General features: G+C 38.1%; 1 protein-coding gene across 1 annotated transcript in view; it reads left to right on the forward strand.

Annotated features, from left to right (window-relative positions):
- Positions 1-14,572: 14,572 nt before the first annotated feature.
- The window catches only part of LOC108577675 (fasciclin-1-like), a gene marked incomplete at its 5' end in the record, with an annotated part of 45,360 nt that continues 41,357 nt past the window's right edge, over positions 14,573-18,575 (forward strand). The window contains one exon of the mRNA XM_017940865.1: positions 14,573-14,815. Coding sequence (XP_017796354.1) covers positions 14,573-14,815 — 243 coding nt within the window. The remainder of the gene's footprint in view (positions 14,816-18,575) is intronic.

Consider the following 18,575-nt stretch of genomic DNA (forward strand, 5'->3'; position numbering starts at 1 on the left):
TCAGTCCGCGAGGAATCTAAACCTGACACTTGTAGTCCGCGAGGAATCTAAACCTGACACTTGTAGAGTCAGGGACTACGTTTTCGAGCCTCGCGCCCGCCTTTGTAGTTTGCCGAACGTAGACAAGGGCAGCGAATAAAAGATAAGGATGAAACGTGAGTCGAGGAAACCAAGCGATTTAAATACCAACTTTTTTAATTTTACGTTTTTTTATCCCGAAATTTTTCTTAACATATTGATGAGATTTTTCCGATGAAAATGACATCAAACACGACATAATGTGAACAATATTTACTTATTAACACGTTCACTGTCACGCCAGATATTCACTGTATTGAGATAAAACAGACGCCCTGTATTACATTACATAGAGTTCAGAAACATGTTAAAAAAATTTCAGATAAAAGAAAGTAAAATTAAAGAAATTATATTTTTCTAGTATGAATTGTCAAGCCGTGAAATCTCGTAAAAGAAACCGAGTGGTGTATCGTTACACGTTTGACTGACAGCGAGCGAGATAACATAGGCGCAGCAATGACGCAGCCTAGGCGTAGGACCATCTATACTGACACTTGTAGAATCCAAACTGACTGACACTTGTAGAGAATTTACTGTATCTATATTTTACAAGTCGCATTTTATTTGTTGTACTTTTGCATTATTACTAGCCAATTTCTTTATAATAATTATTAATTTTTGCTTCTGACATCAAAATATAAAGTTGCAATCAACAGTAATTTTTCTTGCCGGGTTAACGACCTCAGATAGTAAACACAGTTCGCATAAACAGACTAGATGTAAATATCCTTGATCTGTTCCTACTTTGTATCATAGTAATTGCAACTTCGTTACTGTTCTCTTCGCATTTAGTATTGTTATTATGGCTTTTTAATAAAGCTTCAAACGACCAATATTCATACAACATTTTTTTCTTATTTATACCCGTAAAATATACTGACAAAGATTGACCAGAAAAAAATTGAAGCACCCTGTATAGAAAGCATTATAAACAATAATAAACAACCGAATAAAAATTACAAAAAGGAAAAATGAAAGTTACTTTAATTACTTTAGATTGCTTAATTTTATTTTCACTGTAAAAAGTAAAAATATAAATTACAAAATAACAAACGAACCATTTTTCGTTTATTTCAAATAAATAATTTCCTTTCAAACGTTTAACGTGTAATCTTAAAATCATAGCGTTTATTCTTTCCACTGCGGTAGTATTACTCTTGAGATATTTTGTTGCGCCATTCAAAGAAGCAGGTGAAAATATCTCGTGTTCCAGCCTGTACACCGGCGTTCATTTAAAAGTTGTCCCACAGCAATGGAAATTAATTCTGAAACGAATAGTTTTATAAAACAACATGGTCGTGTTCGCGTGTGCGGGAATTCATTGTCGACGTAAATATTTCGTTGCTTGAACGCAGTCTTCCTTTACAATTAGCAATTACAGCTTTGTATTTTCCGTTTCCACTTTAGTTAACAATTTTTATTGAGCGGTAAAAAGAAAGGGAGGGAAAAAGAAAATCGATTGAACGTTTAAAATGTATGCAGAAAATTAATGTTCATCTCTGAGAAAATCTTACTAAAAGTGACAAAAATATTTACTTATGATTATTTAATTTCACCAGGATGTATTTTCAGTTTAGTTAACTTAATTCTAAATTGAATCTAGGTTATGCGAACCTAGCAGACATAATTTAATTCAGACTTACGCTTAAGGTAGATGTAATTCACATTTGATCAGTCCACGATACATACTTAACGTAGACGTGATCAAGATCCAATTAAGACAACCTGGTACAGTTCTAACCTAAACTCGATTCCAGACTCAATTGTGGTTTCACTTCATGCAAATCATGTCTAAATTTGGTTCGATCGATCCAATTAATGTCTAATTTGAAACAAAGTCAGTCTAGATTCAATTTCTCCGTTTTCAACAATTTTCTCACAATGTAAACGTAGATTCGATTTAAGTGGAGTATAATTGAAACTTAATTTAATAGAAACCCAAGCCAAATTTAATATCACAAAATACATACAAAATATTATTATTTCCAATAATAAACCAATCGTACTCTGTCTAAATACGGACCTAAACCAGAATTTATTTCACAAAATACACATTAAACACAAATTTGTGTAAGTAATATCTACATGCAATCCAATTAAAAAGGAAATAATTCAATTTTCTTCCCTTCAAACTTAATTTCATTAAAATCCAGTTCAAACCAAATTTAAATTTTGATCTAAAGTAAATTTAATTAAAGTCTAATTGAAGTATGACTTGACCCAGACTTACGCTAAATTTGGCAGCAGAAATTTATCGCAGACTTGTTGTCATGAATGTTTAATGAAAATTCGGCATACAGATTCGATGAAAATTCCATCAGCTTACTACAATACGCAGAGAAACAACAACACGTTCAATAAACGCAGCGTCTATCCAATATCAATACCCGTAGACTTTTATGTATGTCGAATATGACAAACGTTCGCGCGCGTTTCAACGACGCATGATTCGAGCTGGCAGCGTCAAAGGTGAAGCTACGTTGAAAAGTGTCCGGTAAATACAGGCCGAGCGTGTATTAAATGAAGTAAAGCTAAATAAAAGAGCACACAGACAGACACACGGGAACGAAAGGGGAAGAAACAGGGCACGGAGGAAAATCGTTCGCGGGAGAAGATAGAGAAGCGTTTTCAGCGTGACGAAGCGGCGCGCTTTATTGCTTGCCGCGAGAAAGGGTGGCTTAAAAGCCTCGGGGAAAAAATCTCATTTCGATGCAGCCGTTCATTCTGCGGCCGTTAGCCGCTTTCTCGATACACCGAAAAAAAGTTCCTTTGGTAATCGGGCCGGACCCCGTGCTTTCGTGTGCTCCGCTCTTTTTCCTCTCGTTTTTTGCTCGCTTTCATTTGCACGATGTTTCCGATACATTAAATCGCGAACGAAAACAATTTGCCCACCGAATTTTCCAGTAGACTGACGTTTGTCGGACATATTCTGACGCGTTGATTGAAACGTTTGTTTAATAAGCAATAGGGAAACGAAGGAGGATGCTGAACATTCGTATTCTAACGCGAGGCGAAAACGTAAGCAAAGAAAAATTCACTTGTGATCTTTAATGAAATTTTCTCCGGGACAAAAAGCGATAGAACCGATTTCTTCGTAATTTCATCCTTTTCTGTATGTAATGCTTGAACAGTATGTCGGGAGATATTTGTCAGTGTTCCGTCGCGCAGGTACGGAACGCATGGGGTCTTCGTTGACCGGGTTTATGGCACGCTTGCAGTGTAATGCTTGAACAGTATGTCGGGAAATATTTGTCAGTCTTCCGTCGCGCAGGTACGGAACGCATGGGGTCTTCGTTGACCGGGTTTATGGCACGCTCGCACGAGAAGGTTATTTTTGAGAACAAAGACGCTTCGTAGCTCCGCGAAAAAATAAGTCATTTCTTACAGAACAGTGCCTTTAGAATTTCGACTTTTCCGCGTCCTCGATAACCGAAGACGTGTCATAAACCAGGTATTACTGAAGGGTCAGTCCACACGCGCGTGTAACGGCACTTTCGGCCGAGGGTTGACCTGGCGGGAATTTCCGACGCGTCACCGAAGGACAGCGAAGATTCCACGCACCCGCAGGTAGGGCCCCACTCCTTCCAAGGAAAAGCGCGCTAAGGGCGCAATGGAAGGGTGGGTGACACTCAAGGGGCACGTTGATTGGTAATTTCAGCGTGCCTTCTTGCACTTGGCGGGGGAGTCACGGCGGACTCGAGAAAAATTCGGCAATCGAGAGACATTCGCAAGGAGTCTCTCGTGTGAACAACACATACACACAGTCTCCAACCGTTCGGGGAGACACGATCACTCGAGTCTAAAACAAAGTCGTCAATGGTTCGTGACGCATTCTAAATTTGCTAACGTTCGAGCAAAGTAAATTTTTGAACTAGTCACCCAAGATTAATTTGGCGGGTGACAGTCGTGAGCGCGAACACTTTGAAAAATCAAAGGAGAACGCGACGCGACAGTCAGTCTAATAAAATTTTTGTTCAGTTTTATGTTACCTCCTTTATTACTTTTTAAATTACCGTTAGACCGCATTGAATAGGTTCCGAAAGAAATGAGTTACACTAGGCTATTCTAATTACTATATGTTGATTGTAACATTAAAAAAAGGACGTTTTCTTTACTTTATTCTATTTAACACGTCGGTAATGTTTTCTACAATTTATAATAACTTTTAATTAATGTTAGGAGATCTACGAACGTATTTTATTGCATCAAAACAAGAAACAGGAAAACTTAACGAAGTATAAATTATTCCCCTCTAATCCTTAACCTTGTTTCGCTGAAGGAACGTACTAAACGGGTTATCGGAGAACATTTTAACAAGAAAGGAAAGAAAAAATATATTAAGGGAAAGTTTGATGTACTGAAAGGTATTTGGTATATTAATAAGATTAAAATTCTGCGAAATAATTTCAAGAGGAAGAGTTCGAAGTTACAGGAAATGAAAAAAAGATAGAAATTCTGAAAAACACTGCTTCATGATTCTAGTTTAGAATGACTTTGTTAGATAGCGATGATGAGAATGTTGAAAATTGGCCATTCTGTTCAACAATATCTTGGTGATTTGGAAACAGCGCTCGAATGAATTCTTAGCTATTGCCTGAGGAATGCACCCTCGTTTCTTGCAAGGAAGATTTGCGGCGAAGGTATACCTTTCAATCCAGCTGAAATAAGAGAATGAGTTTCTACTTATAGTCATCAATAGCTCTGCATTTTTTTTACCCACGTGCTTTGTACATTGCCTATTGTTGAGCAATACTTAACGTCGACAACTTTTTGTCTAGAGGACAGTATTTAACGTTGAAGTATCTGTTATTTTTACATGAAAAATCATGTAACGCATTTGTATAGACAACTTATCGTAATTTCATATCGTAGCAGCAATATTTAACGCTTCACAGTACTGTTTATTATATTCTCACTTTGCATATATTATGTAAGATGGCCCACAAAAGGCATTGCAAATTGTGCTTTCTGAAATTGTTAAGATAGAGATACGACTTATTTTCTTGCACGGAATCATTTCCTTGCAAAAACATCTAAGCAGCTTTCAATTTTATTGGATACATTAATTTTGAATTAATTGCACTAGCTATTAGAAATGAACTAATAACTAGACAGTAATACGCGTGAAGAAAATTCATCATCGTAAAGGTTCTTAAAAGTTCAGAAAAAATCGACTTGCAGCCATAATGCAACAAGGCTAATCTTACACTCACGGTATTAACACCACGCAACGTCTAGAATGTTTTCAGTAACGACAATTTACACACATAACACCCGTGTGTCCCTGAGTCTGATTTATTTTGCTGCTTTCGAACGTTACACGTAAAGGAGAAGAGAAGAAAAAAAAATGACAAAGAAAGCTTAATCTCGAGGAGTGAAACATATGATAACGAATTGTCGAGTGAATGAAATCTTCCTTGTAAATCGCCAGTGTCTAGCGAGAATACGCACTGCACGTTGCACTGCTAGCCTCTGACTGTTAGCTCCCTTTGAATGTCGCATGTTGCTAAGGACGAGAGCACCGGTACACTGCTCGTCGACGAATCGCGGAGTTTGTCCGTCGACACAGTCATGAATAGAGAAGCATAGCCCTCGTGACATTCACAGAACGGCATAGCCACGATATCTCATGAGACATGAATCAGTGCATTCGATATCATGAACGCTGTTACCATTCATCCCTTTTTGAATCATCTCATCACGCCTGATCTATCACCAAATATAGAACTACGTAAGACAATTATCATAAAGTACGTCATATAATTCGTAGCTTAATTCTATTCTTTCTCCCTCCAAAAGAGAAGACTGTCCAAAGAGCTGCACAGCTTCGAGATCGCATTTGAAATGTTTCCAACGAGAAAACTAAACTCGGCCGACCGACGCGTCATCTTTTCGCTGTCGAATGTTTTCTCGCTTAACTTCCTGACTCGTTAACTTCCGATTCTACCGAATCTGCCGTAGACGTGCGTTGAAAAGATGATCGAGAAGGAGAGAACTCAACTCGGTTCGGGACGCGATTTCATCGAGTTAGAATGATGTTCCGGTACCCGTAGAGGTCGCGTCTGAGATTCGTTTTCCGGCTGGAGTTGCTCGCTTAAATCCACGCCGGATATTGTGCATCAGAACGATTCATCGACGCGTCTCTCTCTCGCTCTCTCTCCCTCTTTCTCTCTCTCTCTCTCTCTCTCTCCAGCTATATACGCGAAACGTGGCCCAAAATATTTCAGGAGAGCAACGCGTTTCTATCGACAAAATTGATCGCCGCTTGTCGCTCGGCCGATGTCGTTCGTGACGTTACCATGTGATCTTCGAAGCTACTCATATCTTTTATATAGTGTGAAACTGTTTACAGGACCTTTCGTCGGAGTGACAAACCTCCGACCGCAACAGTAAAAACGTAAAAATTGTAGAACAGTACAAACAGAGAAGACGTATTTTGCCGGTTAAATTAAGATTGGCGTGCAACCCGATATTTAGTTACCCTCTGTTTTCTCCTAGAGCTTGAATTATTAACGAGAGAATTGACCGTTACTTCGCTCTTAATTCTGTTTTCCCCCATATTTTATTTTACGTGATTTTCGGTGAACGAAGTTCAACAAGTTCAAGATTTTCCCAAACGTGCCAGTGCTGTCAATTTTGATTCGTATGATGAATGAAAAGAAAATAATAGTTATTGGATGAAATAATAGAATTTTTTCACTCTACATGCTCTCACTCTAGTGTCTTTGTATAATGCTGTTAAGACATCCATTTTATTTACTTAATAAACATACGTTTATTGTAATTTTGTATAAAAAAGCTCGTAATGTTTCACATGACACTGAATCAATGAATTATCGTAGTCGTTGAAAGATTTGTATAAGATTATAGATTCTTAAATATTCTAACATTTAAAAGTATTACTATACTCATTTCTTGCTAACTTTATAATATCATTGATTATTTCCGCGTACGTATCGTCGCTAAATATTTTTATCAAACGAGCAAGAACGTGTAGAATGAAAAATGCTCTATCTCCTCAATTTTTCCGCACAGTCGGTAGATGCGGTGTGATAAAGGTTCACGTACATGTGGCAGTTTCTTGTCAAATTAATTTCTACACGTCTCGTATTATGTCCATCTTTCAAACTTTCGAACAAAAATTTCACTTCGCATTTCCAACATAAATCCTCTTCTGTCGATGAAATTACGCTATACATTCAATTGGCGCTTTCTAATTACGCTTCGTTCGATAAAAACGCCAATAAAAATGGAAACCTTTACCGAACGACGCGAAGAAAGCAGAAATTATTCTTCGGTTTTTTTTTTCTTTTTTTAATTTATCTCATCCAGTTGCGCGTAACTTTGTTCACGCCTCGCTTAATTTACGATATCACCGTATCTCTTCCACCGACTGTGCGTTACAGGACACGACAGAACCGTGCCCCTCGGCCGTGAGTAATCGTCGTTCGATAAGCGCGCCGTGTGTAATTCGAATAGCCGCGGGAAAAAACGCGATCGCCCAGCTGGTCCATCGTCCAGTTTCTGTAATTTTCGAGAGACAACGATATTAGCCAGTGTCGTTGTCACGACTAAGCACGGCCGAGTAATCTATTTAATCGTGCCGGTTATTATCGCGATAACGATTTTCATCGGCACGATTGCCGGCAGCCGAGCGTTTAATTGCATGCCAATATTAAATTACTATCAGCCACGTGTCCGATCCCTATTACACCGATATTAACGCGCGGTGTTCCCCTGTAGTCGACCGGCACAAAAGAACGGAAGCAATTATATCGTAACCCGCGTCGTTCGCTATCTTTCCGATGTTCCCCTTTTTTATTTCTCCCTTTCCGTTTTTCTCTCTTCTTTCCCATTTGTAGGAATATTCTTTCCTTGTTTTTTTATATTCGGTTTTACTTCGTCCACCGTGTCGTGAACGCTGGCTCGCCCTCGTAGCGAACGCCACGAATAATTCGATTAAAATTTCAATTATTCCCCGAACATCGCTGATAATTCAATGACGCTCTTATTTTGAGAAAACCCGATACGAGATTCCGTCGGCTGCGGTCAGATTTATGTTCGTACGATTCGATCCGAACGAACGTATCCGCCTTTCTTACTAATGTTACTTTCTTCTCTGTTTTCCTCTTAACGAGTTCAAACCGGTGTGCAGATCCGACGTAAATTTCGGTAGATCGTGTTCTTTTTTCCTTTCCGTCAATTCTTCTGTTCTGTTTGCACGAGAAACGGCAAATTATGACAGTCTGTTCAGCTGTGAGTGGAATTGTCGATGGTTGCCAAGGTACAGTATCTCTCGACAGCACGACAAAATCAAACTTACAAATTTCAGACACTCTGAAATCCGCAAGAGACGTACTTACATTACCAGTGCGCTCCCTATTAAACGCGAATTCGACATCTGAATAGTTTTATAGTCACGGTACTCTTCCATTTCCGGTTTAACCACGCCGGATTGAACGCGTTAACATTAACATATCGGGTTGAATCGAACTTCTGTGTAAAAAGAAAAGAGAAGCAAACGTCAAAGGTATATTCCATTAGTTGTTACACAGCGTTCTTCGTAAAAAGGAGGACAAATAAGTAGACGATTTAGTATCTCCTTCGGGAGACAGTAGAAAAGCGGAATCCGCGCCCGGGTTGTTCTTATAGCTGCGCGCGAATCCTCTTTTATTCTCGAGAAAAAAAGCGAAAGAAAAAAAAATATTTAATTGCTGATTCGAATTTTCTATCAATTGTGTACATGTGTTTATTACTCTTATATTGACTCAATGATGTTATTCTGTGGTGCTTTGCATGTCTCTATTGGACTCTGCATGTCATATAGGGCATCGTAAGTACTTATTAAATGAACTCATCAGTGACTACCGAATACACATGACACCCGCAATGACTCTTAATGATAAGAAATTTGAACGCATCCGCTGCGTTGCGACGAGTCGAATGGGCGATTATAGATCGGCCGGTCGTTGTACTTACCATAAATAGTCGTGTTTAACGATGCTTCTGTTGGTTTCTCTAGAAAACGCGGAGAGAAGGCAGTGAGCCTGTAAGGACAGTCGGATAAATCGTGCAACTCCTGTACTCTTTGTTGCCACTCGTGCTTGTTATTTCGCGATTCGAGGTTTCCACCAGTCCCAAAATGTTTATCCAAAGCTTGCATATGTAAATCGTGTTTTGAAAGACATGCTCGCAGTTTATATAATATCTGACGACTAGCTGCAACGATGGCGAAACAAAAGGCGACATGGAATACATTTCGAAGCAAAATGAACGATCTGTTTCAACCGAAAAAGATTCTTATGTCGATGTGATATTACGAATGACGAATCGACAGCTAGTAGAACACTGTTTAGGAAAGCCGAACAGCGTTCCTTTCAATTGATTTTCTGTGTAAAGGGATTAAACGATTTTACGGAAACCGACTGTACTTACTGCAATTTGACATTCTAGATTAATTTCATAGAGTAACTACGATCGAAGAGCAATCGCTTACGAAAAAAAAAAAAAAAAGAATAGGAAAGGATGTTTCGTTCTGCTTCGATTGATCGTTTCGCAGATAGATTGTTTAAATGACAGATAAGAGAAACGTAGTACACGATATTAAGCCAGGAAGATTTAAAAAAGATGGAATATTTCTGTTCGAAGATTGCGATAGTACGAAAAAGTTCTCAGCTGCTTCGAATGTTAATTTTCGGCCCCTTAAAACGGAGTAACCATAACGGAGTTTAATTTAATTTAATTTAATTTAACGGTACATCACGGTAACAGACCAAGCTTTTTAGAGATAACGTAAACGAAGCGCTGAACGTGATAAAGAAAATTATCTCCGTTTCTTGGTTTTCATTAGTTAAAGACAAATTTCAGATGGTTCAAACAGAGTAGTCGCTTCTTTTCGAATTAACTCACGGTGAAATTAAAATGAAAAAGAAAGAAATTAGAAATGCCTAGTTTGTTGACATATTCTTCGTTTGCGGTTACGAACGTCTTTTTGGCTTAATTAAGAAAAACAGCCCGCGACAAGAACAGCAGAACGAAGAGTCCTCCCGGTAACTGGTAACGTTTTAATTTCGGAAAGCTAATTTCTTGACATTCTCCTTTTCTTTTACTTTTAGTCCCAATTTCACTTTTACGTTTCAAACCAAGGCTCGAGGTTGTTTGCAACAGGCTCTGCCGTTTATTTATTTTCATTTTAAGAACCTTAGATGTAGAGCTATAGTATTATAAAAACATGCTGCTCGTCGATGTTGATTTGACGATTCCCTAACTGGTCAGCAAGCCAAGTGGTTCAATTTTGTTAATCCCTGCATCCTGTGTCAATATTGTTTTTCGGTTATGCTAAAGGTGTTCAGTTTAATCCTTTCTTTCGCCGCTTCCTGTCGGCCAAAACCCCGAGAAACTTGCAAAGGACTAACAAGCAAAGAATGAAAAGGTATAGGCTAACTGAATGAATCCTCTCGTTTGAGGTCCAGTTTGAGAAACTCTTTTTCGTATCAGAGGTTGTTTCAGTGAAATAGTGCTTCACTACAGACACTGTTTACATTTAGCAATTGCAAAAAATGTGGCAAGTAATTTGTAGTAAATGCAAAAAGTAATTAAAGCTCGGGGATAAAGTTTGTTTGTAAACAGTTCAGTTTTGAAAATTTGTTAGCACATTGATAACTCTTCCTGAGAATTCTGTATCAATGTAGATGTAAATTACTACATCATCTTTTTGCTTTGCGAATCATTAGCGAAGTATTTAATTCCTTAATTTAGAGCTGTTGATATTATTTTCGTTACCCATGTAAAATTTGAACAGAAAGAGCACGCCTGTTAGTACTTAACTTGATAATATAAGTAGTTTGGTGGTATAAAAAAAGTGTCCTGTTAATTCGTACGAAAAAGAAAGATCGGGGATTTTTGCGAATCACATTCATGATTGTTTTCAAAGTCGTCTCTTAAACGAGAGAGAAAATGTGTCCTACGTTTTCAGCATATTCAGTTGTGAAGAATTTCCCGACATTCGATCCTATTACAAATTACCTCGCCCTTAATAAGGTGTCATTAATCGATTCTATAAATCCAATGTTCTCGCGTACATATCCGATGAATCTCAACCGCAGGCTAATGAAATTTCGCTTCTAAGCGGATTAAATACTTGACCAAGGTTCTAAATTATCAAGCATTTAAGCCGGCCGTGTCGAGAAGAATCATATCGAGTGTGAAAATCCCCTCTAACTTCCTCAAGCAGCATGATTCATTTAAACAGGGAACATCGAAAATTTGAAGATTAAACCTCTCCTCTGATTTCTTCCGTTAACGAAGCACAGTCACCTAAACTGTTAAATCTCTACTCTACCAAGCTATCGACCAACCCTTTCCACAGTTTTTTCCACTCTGTCGAACAAATTCTTCACTCTGCAAATTTTCAATGTTCTCATCGAGTTGGCCTATACTAACGGTATAAATGAAACGTCGGAAATGTAACCACAATAGCTATACGTTTTCATGGTCCGGCGTTTTTCTTTCCGCTCACGTTCCTTACTTCCCCTGTTCCAAAACGTTAATCCAGTCGATGGAACACCGAGAAACGAGGAAAGAACGCGGAATCGGGCGTCGTGGGCAGCCAATCAACGGCTCGTTAATTACCAAGGAATCGAAAAGCGGTCACGTTGTCCTTTCTCGATCCTTTTTCCTTCCAATCAAACGGCCACGCATAGACAAAGAAAGATAGAGAAGTGGCGACCTCGTGATTTCGAAACGGTGTGTCGGTGTCTCGACGACGACGCCCGGAGCAACGCTTGCGACGTTCGTTTCCGTTCCGCGACCTCTCGTGCCGCGAATTCACGATCAATTAGCGGAACTTTGATCCACGCCGAAAGAGGTATTCCCGTCTTGTGGAGAATTAACGTTCCACCGGCACGACGAGTCGCGTGCACGCACGCACACACGTGTCGCCGTTCCGTTTGATCACGAAGCTGAAAGACGCGTCGCGACATAAACGCCGCCTTTCTGCATCGTGCCGACTGATTTACGCGCGATAGGTCGTAACTCTTCGACCGTTCAAAGCGAGAAAAATTGCTGTTCCAGATTGCAACAATCGTATCCTTCCACCTGTATCGTCCTAGTAACGATTTAAATAATAGAAATTGAATTCTGGAACGAAAAGGTTAAAATCACTTCGAAATGATAACGATCGGGATATTTAATGGTAATGAAAATAGAAGCATGTGCGGGGAGATAAAATTGCGTGGTTTAAGGGAGGTCGGAAAGGTCTATCCTACCAATGTTAAATTTGCCAACTTTATGCAGCACATGCTCCTCAGAAACAGATATGGATTACTTCTATCAAATTTTCTCCGCACGTTTTTTAGTCCTTCTAATGCATATTTGTATGTTAGAATTTAAAAATATTGCCTGGAACTAAAAATGCAAGTTTTCAAAAAATACTTACCGTTTTTTCAATTTTTGAATAAGAAAATGTTACTAATAATAAACGGAGCAAAATATAGTAAAGTATACATATAAATTCCTTTTTCTGCTCACAAGGAACATGTGGTTACAATTGATTTCAATACTTTTTGTGGTTTTTGAGAAAAAGGTATATAAACTGAAAGAGCACACTTTTATTTCTTTTCTCCATTAGTTTTTTCTACGTTTAAAAATTTTCGTTGAACGAGGCATTGCAATTTCCCTACTAAAATAAAGAAAATTTTCTTCTAAAGAAAGTTGAAAAATATGCAACAATTTGGAAGATGAAAAGGCATGCTCGTAATTTCTAGTCATATGCGAAAAATGTTACAAAGAATTACTGTTCGTTTGACTTTAATCAATACTATGCCACTGTAAACAGCAACTTACAGGGAATAACGTTTGTTTCTTCTTCAAAAGGTGATTTTTTTGCCTAAATACATTTCCGACCTTCTTAAGGGAAGAGGTAAAGTATAATCGAATATTTGAAATAATAGTTTATAATATGATGTTTCGTAGAACTCGATAAGAGATTTGTATGATAAAAGGTAGAATTGTATATTAACCCTTTGCACACCCTTTGCCGCCGTGGCGACATTGTAAGTGTAACTAACAGCTCCATTGTCGCTGCTGCGACGACATTGTAAGATATATTTTTAAGAAAAATTGAACGCCTACAAAGTGTCTTCCACAGAGGCGCACTCGCACCATTGTAAGTAATCTCGGAGTAGCTGGTAGCCCGTAGTAAAAATAATTCAGTGTTTCTGGTAGGTCATTAAAAATTGCGAGGAGTGCAAAGGGTTAATGATCTTGAGAAGGACGTGATTCCGTGGTAAGAATATTGTAAAAGTTGATTTCGATAGTAGTAATTCAAGTACAAGCTCAATTTTTTTTTTCTTTTCTTAACGAAGGCAGAATACATTAAGATTTAATAAAAAGAATCTTTAGCAAGATCGAGGAAGCGTTTTAAAAAATATTTGGAATACATCAACAACGCGTTTGAATTTCAACACTGACATGATTTATTGAAATGAAACATGAAATACTTATTAGAAGGAAAATTTTACAAGTGTATGATGAAAGTAGTGTAGCCAATTCCACTTCTTTTTTTTTTCACTCGTTTTCAACGAAATGCGGGAAACACGATCCTTCTCAATTGTACTAACTATGCACTCTGCATATCAGAGAAAATTAAATCAACTCTGTTCCAACGTTTCTCCTGGACTGAATAAGAGAAGAGATATGACCTGATCCGATCGCGTGAATCATCCTGCGTTGCGTTTATTAATTTTGATTCCGGATTTATTCGATAAATCCGGCCGAAATAGTGTCTTCGAAACACCGCCTCGTATCTCGGGGTATTTCATCGATTTTAATCAACTTTATTACGCCCACAAATATACCTCTAACTCACCGATCTCTTCTTCCCTTTTTTTCGTTACGTTTAAAAGGGAACGATTTGTCAATTTTTCTACAACGGCTTGAAGCTTTGTTTTTGCGGTTAAATACCTCTCCTTGCATCCCTCACAAGCAATTTTGTTTGTCACTTCCGCGGAGCGAAATATGCGAAGTAAATTGCGTTCGTTTCTCTTTGTAAACGATCTGTGAAATTCGACGCTTAAAAGGTAGCGAGTGACGAGAGTATGTATCGCTCTTTTAATTCACTTTCAGACAAAAGGCTGGCTTTACCGAGAAGAATTTCTCTATTTGCCCGTCAGAAAGCTGCCTCCTCTTACTTTACCGTTTAATCAAAAAGATTTAATTAACTTACGCTTATTTAACCATACGAACACTTTCGAATCCGTTTAATTAAATTAAATAGTTAAAGAAGAAGAAGACAAGAAATTATGAGAAAACTTCGCAAATTTCGCATGGATCGAAGCATCAAGATTCTCTATTCTTTTTTTTTTATTACATGTTCTATTAACCAATAATTTCGTTTCTTTCTACTTTTGTTTCACTCTTTATTAACGATCCCTCGTAGAATGAACATGTCGACGAATCGATTATCGATAAACAGAAATCTATTCTTTCGATCCAGGAAAAGAAGGACGGACCGGTGTACAAGTTTTATGAGACCATCCGAGATTACGGCGAGGAAATCATGAGCACCATAAGCCATTTGCGTGACGTCACGCTGTTTGCTCCAAGTAACGCGGCACTCGAGGAGTCTGGCGTGAAAAAAATCCTGCAGGACAAGGATCGCGTCAAGGAGATCCTGAATCTGCACTACGTCAAGGAGCGGCTGCCTCTCGATAAGATCAAGAACAAAAGCGTCAGCCAGGTGAGCCTATTTATTTCGTGAATTTTTCTGATTTACTCATTGCTGTACCGAATTGCTGATCAATCCTTGGCAAACAGTTTTCGATCAAGCACAGTAATACGAAATTAACTAAAAACATTCGTATTGTAGATCTATCAAATGTTATTACATATTCTCAAAACAGGTGAGACAGTAAGGCTGGCTGAGTATAAAGTAAACAATAACAAAATAACACAAACTTTTCTAAATGTTACGTGTTAAAGAGTATTTAGCCACTAGATGTCCCGGAAAGAACAAACTGATCAAATTTGTGAACTTAAACTCACGGAGAAATAATCTTTTTTGTTATTGTTTCCACGTATGCGTATAACTGTACAACGTATCAACGTTGTAGCATTAAAGTTTTCCACGTGACATTTTTGTTATTTTATTATTTAGTTTATATTAAGCTACCTTTTTTTTTTTACGTGGGGAAATCCTCATGAACACCCCGCCCCCCAGGGGTGGGCCCGGGATCTCTTACGAACACAACCGGACCCACCCCACGCCGGGCCCCTCCCTCGAGATGTTCGAGGAGGGTGGGGCTCATCCCGGAGGGGGTAAAATGGACCTCCTCTCAACTCCGAGGCGCCGCCGGGACCACGCCGGCGACGCCTCCACCGCGGGCCGCGTGCAATGGGCTGCCGAGTCCCCCCTCGACAGCCCTGCGGCCCTGGCCGCCGCGCAGAGACCCAGGGGGTGCCCCGCCCCCGTCAAGGAGGCGGGGCCCCCCCACGCGGGCGGCAACCAAACCGGAATCCGACGGGAGGAGCAAAGCCTCCTCCCCCGGGCCCGTGCACTCCGGTTCCTCGGGGTCGTGAACTCCCGTACCAAGACCGATGAAAAAAGTCAGTCGCAGCCCCTGAGGTCTATATTAAGCTACCTATACTTTCCCATCTGTTTTAAGAATATGTAACAACATTTTACAGATCTACAATACGAATGTTTTAAGTTAGTTTCGCATTACTGTGTTTGATCGAAAACTTTTCACCATGTCAGTACAAGCTTCAAATCGCTCCGAATATGTTAATTCATATGCAAAGTGGGACAATAAGAACTACTATCTGAAATAACTCGTTATTTTCTGAAATACAAAAAAAAAGTTTTGTATGAAATACATTGTATTGGATGGGACTCGTCGAATGGATTATGCATTTTAAGTATTTTATATCTTAAATTTTCGGAGATATCAAGGGGACCTTTAATTTTTTAAATGGAATTCTATATATTTTCTTATATGATATAAAGGCGACTGTTAAGACGAATGATACAAGATGAGAAATAAAAGAAATGGTTATATTTCGTAACATTGTATTTACTGCATAGAATTTCTTTTTGATAAAGTTAGATAGAAAAGCAAATTGATTTTCACGCACAAGGAGAGCGCAAGGCTTTCGGGTCACCGATGTATGTAGTTGAAACTTTGCATACTGGTAGATTTGGTCACTCTGTTTATGAAAATATAGCATTGCAGGGGCAGATACTCAATAGTTTTTCAGATATTTATAATTAAAGTTTCGTCATTAGGAAAGTTAGTTTTAGTTCAGAGATCTCATATCTAGCATCGTGGCGTGATGGTAACGTACCAAAGTCAGTGGTACTCTGTCCTGATATTCTTTTTGGTACTTCAATTCACTACATCGTTCATTTTTATGACACTCGTAATATACATACATGTGTACGATATCTGTCTTCTCTTCTGCTGATTGTAAGTAACGATATAATGCACCAGAAAATCGCTAAACACTTCATAACAGTCACTTTCATATCATATGTGTAGCATTCCAATTAAAAAGTTGAAGGTTACCTTGATATTTTAGAAAATTTAAGATATAAAAAAATTAAAATTCATCATTTTTTTATAAAATCAATAAACAACAAGTTATTTCATGTGACAGTTCTTATTGATTCACCCTGTGTACTGGAGAAGTTTAAAAATATTATACAAAACTCGCTTAAAAATGTAGAAATCTTGAAAGTTTCAAGAAGATCCAGTATTTCGAAAATTTTTGATAATTTTAGAAATTTGAACAGTGACGGTAGACACAACCTTTATGATATAAGTACTTAATTGAAAGCTGTTTGCGTTTAAGTTTTCAATAATTCTGGAAATCTGAAAATCTGGAAGTTCATGAGTTTTGAAAATGCACCACGGGTTGAAGATATAATTCAATTAATTCAAAGTATTCTGATAGCTCTGCCGATGTTTGTTACAGTACTTTCATAATAGCAAAAACCATTAAAAATGCTACAATTTACACTATTATAAAATATACCTACTACCGTTAAACTAACGGATGATTATTTAAAATTTTATCTCTAATAATGACCCTAACAATCCTTCAAATACGACAAAAAGTTCTACTAACTTTAAATACCGTCATAATCTCCATGATGGTCTTCAAGAATACTACCAGTGCCTTAGATCTCCGTAATTCAGGAGATCCTAATTGTCCTGAACCTCCTAAGGGTCCTTTAAATCATAAACGTCTCTATATTCAAGTTGAGGAAGCCTGCCAATGCCAAGCATACGAATAAATTTCAAAGTCCTTCGTGGCGTAAGAACATTAAGGCCCTTTAAACACTGTCAAAAGTCGCATGAACGAAGAAATTATCATAACTCGACGGTCATTTGAGAATCAATGAAAATAATACATTTTTAAACGAATAAATCTTAATATGCTCGAACTTTCAAGATTTCTATATGACTTACATTGCTCAAGTGTATGTAATTCTTTTTAATTTCTTCAGTTAAAATTAGGAGTGAATCGAAGCTTCACGCAATTCTATTGCGACCACTTATGAAAGAGAATACCAAAAGCCTGTTATTATTCACTTTTACCCTGTAGTACAAATGGTAACAAAAATATCGCCGTTTCACATGGGAACTAATTACCGGCACACGTGTTCTAACAGTTGATTAACTCAGTGTTTCTCTGTTTTCTGTTTTCGTACGAAAAAAATCTTCGACCGGGAAGCTACACTTTGGGGTAATTACACATTTATACAGCTTTCAGTGTTTCTGTTCGACTGTTCGTGAATTTTTTCTGCATCTTTCTCTCCGCATTCGCCTGATTATTTCGCAATGTTAATCCCAACTTAATAGCTCATTCTAACAATTTACTGTTTGTGTAATTATAACCATGCGTGTACATCAGTTGCCCATCAACAAAAGCATTCCTCATTCCGACAGAAATTTCTTTTCGTAACATATCATGTGATTCTGTTTACAAGTTATCTCGAAAAGATGCAGGTTTTATTCATGCATTTTCGTTTTCGTGCTTGCTTCTCTGCTGGCGCTACTCGTTTGCATTTTCGCAGCTGACTATTCTTATTTCAAACTGAATTGATTATTCGAGGTCACTGACATTGCTTCATTTTATTTCTCGTTTATTTCCAGCTGTCGCACTTTCAAAGATGGTAAAAATATGTAAACAATTACCCTGCGGTATTGGTATCTGTACATTATTTTATTTATAGTCAGTGGAGAGACCTCGAATAACCAATTCATTTTCTGTGTGGAACAGACGTTGACTAGTTTGTAAAATATTTGAAACTTGTAATATATTTTTCTTTACATATATTATCATCAAAAGACCAATTTTATCATTAACAGACCGATACAATCGTCTCTATAGAATCACAGTTTAGTATTTCTATTTATATGTATACGCATTGCTATGCAGTAAATTCTCCACAAGTGTCAGTCCGCAAGGAATCTAAACCTGACACTTGTAGAGTC

Source organism: Habropoda laboriosa, unplaced genomic scaffold (genome assembly GCF_001263275.1).
Source record: "Habropoda laboriosa isolate 0110345459 unplaced genomic scaffold, ASM126327v1 scaffold786, whole genome shotgun sequence".
In the NCBI taxonomy this organism is placed as follows: Eukaryota; Metazoa; Arthropoda; class Insecta; order Hymenoptera; family Apidae; genus Habropoda; species Habropoda laboriosa.